Here is a 3,785-nt window from a genome sequence, read left to right as displayed (position 1 = left end):
GAAAGATATCTTGAATTAAAAACAAACACTTGTCGCAAAAAATGAGAACCCTTTTTGGTTGGACGAATATACGCCGATAAAAAAGAACGGCAATGGACTTTGACATAAATGAGCATAGCCTAAATACTAAAATAAAACATAAGAGCCTCATAAAAAATATAAATTTTTATAAATTTTAAATTGATACATTTATTGTGGTAAATACATATTTAGCCCAGGGCGTCCCAGGGCCCAGGCCCCAGGGCCCCAGGCAAGGACGCATTTAATTTAAAAAATAAATATGTGAATGCCTTAGACCCTTAGTTGTTTTTTTTTGTTATTCTGTTTTTAATAAAAAAATACATGTCCGTTTGTGATTTTCTGGAGGAGGGCTTTCTCTCGCTCTCTAAAATAGTGTCAGACTTGACAGTGACAAAGTCTCAGCCTCGCCTTCTTGTGTGTTCGATTTCAGAAGGCTATGTAAATACCCATACTTTTTTTTAAAGAGAGGAGAAATGCTTTGTTTGGCCTCTGCAATTTGAAGAATAAGTAAATAAGATCAGTTAGTTCCACGAGACATTCATAGACCTATAGCTAAACACGGTACAGTATCCCGATATCTTAGCAGATGGATTGAAGCGTTCAGGATTTACGAACCAACCAACCCAGAACACTATTGATACGTACGTAACAGAACCTGCTTACACAGGGCACGGTCGTAGCTCTACGTACGCCATGAACGATGAAAGTGCGAGAGGGTATTTGCCGCCATCCACAGGGTTAGGATCTAATACACAACGTACACAATCACATAATTTGCAGAGCCAGCGACAATACAACGCACAGCAGTATCAACAGTATCCGCCGGATCAGCGTCGTGAACAATTGCAACAACAACAACATATGTTAAATGAACGTCAACAAAGACTAAGGTATGAACAGGAACAGTTTTTTCTACAGCAACAGCTCCAGGATCAGCTAGAAAGCAAAACTACATGTAATTTTCTTGACGATGGGGGCGGTATTAAGGGTAGGACCGTAGCAGACGCACCTGTTCCTAGCCTGCCTAGTGGGGAGAGGAGATTTTTCAATGACATTAATACAGTGGCGGGGAGTTTACAAGGTTTGAGTATAGAGCAGCTTGATGTCCGACAAAATTCAAACAGTATGGACACGCAGACGACGATGAGTAAAAACGAGGGATCGAGTGTTCCGCATGTGACGGTATTGTCTAGTGAGTCCACCGACCGCTTGATTAGCGATATCCTCAACAAGGACGCTAATTTATTCAACCCTACTCAATTGTCAGTGTCTGAAACAATTAACATACAAGGAAGTCACGCGAACGAGGGGGTGGTTGGCTCTGATAAATCATTGAATACAATTTACACACCAACTCCTGCTAGAGCTGCTTCCTTACCAGTGGACGCTGCGAAAGATATGAATAGTTCAAATGAACGACAAATATCAGAGACTAACAAGATAGCAAAACCAGAAGATACTAAAAACCAGAACTCGAACCTGGCGAACGGGGCGTCTCTCGATTCGTGTGCCAATTGTGGCTGCACAAGCACATCCACGTGGCGCAAGCGTGATGCGACGAATGAAACGCTGTGCAACGCATGCGGATTGTACGAGCGCGTGCATTTCATGAAGAGACCCGCGTCACTGATCAACCGCAAGCCACGCAAGCGACATGTGCGCAAGGCGTTGAATTCAGCGGTGTCTCTCACAAAGCTTGTCCCTTTCCCACAGTTTGCACCGAATACCAAGAAGGTACAGCCTCATCAATCGTCCCTCCTGCGCGCTAAGAGCTATGCAGCACTACCAGGGGTGTCTCCGCTATCAGGTGTGCAAAATACAACAGCTCCCACTGCTGATAATAGGCAGTACGGCTTGGACGCCAGAGGTCTGCAATATACACAACAGCAGCCTAGCTTGAATACGGGCGTGGTCTTCAACCGGTCCGTCTCGCACCAAGATTTACACCAAGCAAGGAATCCGGAGACCTATAATGCACACACTGATGGGGGATTCGAGGCACAAGACGGCGAAGGACGCGCTCAACACAGCTATGCCAATCCCAGCCCTGTTCTGCAGTACGCGAGCGAAGCTGGATTGCAAACATTCCAGCCGTTAACGCCTCGCGAAAAAGAACAGATTCAGTGGCAACGACAACAGCAACAGCAACAGCAAGTACAGCAACAGCAGTACCTTGTACAGCAACAGCGGCAGATGCAGCATCAAACAGCACAACTGCAGCATCCAACAGCACAACTGCAGCATCAAACAGCACAACTGCAGCATCCAACAGCACAACTGCAGCATCAAACAGCACAACTGCAGCATCCAACAGCACAACTGCAGCATCCGGCTTATAGCAGGAACAATACAAATCTAACGACTACCCAAGAGAACAATCTGAGGTTGGCTGAGATTGAAGATCATTCCCACACATCGTCTCCACGGAAAGAGCAGTTTATGGACAATTCGCAAATGTTGGGCATGGGACTCATGAAACGCGCAACAAGCGTACCAAACTCACCGATGATTCCGAATACAGGCGCACAGCAACGCCAGCCACAGGCTGTTGGATATGACTTCAATGTTATGTACAATGACGGGATCGTGGATAGACGCCCCACTGTCGGGGGTGGTTTCCTGCATGACCCACGGTTCACGCCCAGTATAGCAGCCCGCAGTCATCCGAATTTAAACGAGGCCAGCTGTCGAGAACAGCGCCAAGTGCAAAACCAGCAACCTCCGCAACGGTTGTATCTTGCGTCCGGGGGTAATGCCACAAACAGCCTGGACGTGGGGTTTGGTGACAAGTTGCGGTTTGGGTGCGACCCGCGGGACGGTTCCGATCGGCCGCTAAATGTAGGAAACGAGTCTCCTCAAGTAAACCAGGCTCAGGCTCAGGCTCTTGGGTGGGGTATGACGTTGCCTGTGCCAAACCTGCCATTCGATAATGCCGCGTTCACGCCGTTTGGCGATGAGAGCCCTACGCAGTGGTAGGGAGTATGGTATGAACTCGCACGTACAGTACAGTACAGACCCATCTTTCGGTTCGGTTACCCGTGTGGAGGAATCGGCGAAGGTTTGCAAGAAGCCGCAGGTCGATTCGGACTCATTTGACGTGTCACAATCTTGCTTGTATATAGAGAGTATATAACTCTACTCGAACATAGGTGTCAAACATGCGCGTGGGCTACTACTTTATGACACGCACACCACTGTCCGTCATTCTAGACTGATTGGTTCGCTTGCAGCGCAACTTACGGTGTGATATGTGCCAAGAAGAGGTGATAGTATGGACTATAGCAGTATTCGGAACAGCTGAATCAAATCACCACTACCAGTGCTATAGTATTAACCACTGAAACAATCACACAGACAAGCTTAGGCGAGTCTTCTCCGTTACTGAGCGGCGTCGATAAGAATTATTTAGTAATATAATTGGATACAGAATTGTGTGCCGGGCTCATAATCTAGAGCATCTTCGATACAACAGCAATAAAGTAGAGGGCAGGTTTCCAATTGGGAAATGTGGTGCGACTAGTTACCACCCTGCGGCAGAGGAACTTGGAGTCATGTCTGTTCGAAGCAAGTGTCGTCATGCAGGTTCCATATTCAGTTTGAATTCTTATCAGTTCACATTGTAATATATATATCACGAGCCTTATCAGCAAGCTGACGGGGGTGCAGGCATCCTTAAACTCGCGCCAGGGTAGCTGTACATATGAGTGACATAACACAGCCATTCATGTGTGCAACGTACGAACTGATTGATACCCACAATCCTA

General features: G+C 46.8%; 1 protein-coding gene across 1 annotated transcript; it reads left to right on the top strand.

Annotated features, from left to right (window-relative positions):
- The first annotated feature begins 672 nt into the window (after window positions 1-672).
- Window positions 673-3,563, top strand: SARC_08211 (hypothetical protein). Its single transcript, XM_014297826.1, has one exon. The coding sequence runs from the start codon at window positions 715-717 to the stop codon at window positions 2,995-2,997; it is 2,283 nt and encodes a 760-aa protein (XP_014153301.1). The 5' UTR covers window positions 673-714; the 3' UTR covers window positions 2,998-3,563.
- The last annotated feature ends 222 nt before the right edge of the window (window positions 3,564-3,785 follow it).

The sequence above is a fragment of the Sphaeroforma arctica genome, assembly GCF_001186125.1.
Source record: "Sphaeroforma arctica JP610 unplaced genomic scaffold supercont1.717, whole genome shotgun sequence".
In the NCBI taxonomy this organism is placed as follows: Eukaryota; class Ichthyosporea; order Ichthyophonida; genus Sphaeroforma; species Sphaeroforma arctica.
Note: the sequence above shows the minus strand (reverse complement) of the source record. Positions and strands in the feature narration are given on the sequence as shown.

Excerpts from the sequence above, each read along its gene's own strand:
- SARC_08211 (XM_014297826.1), top strand. The coding sequence starts at position 715 with ATGAACGATGAAAGTGCGAGAGGGTATTTGCCGCCATCCACAGGGTTA.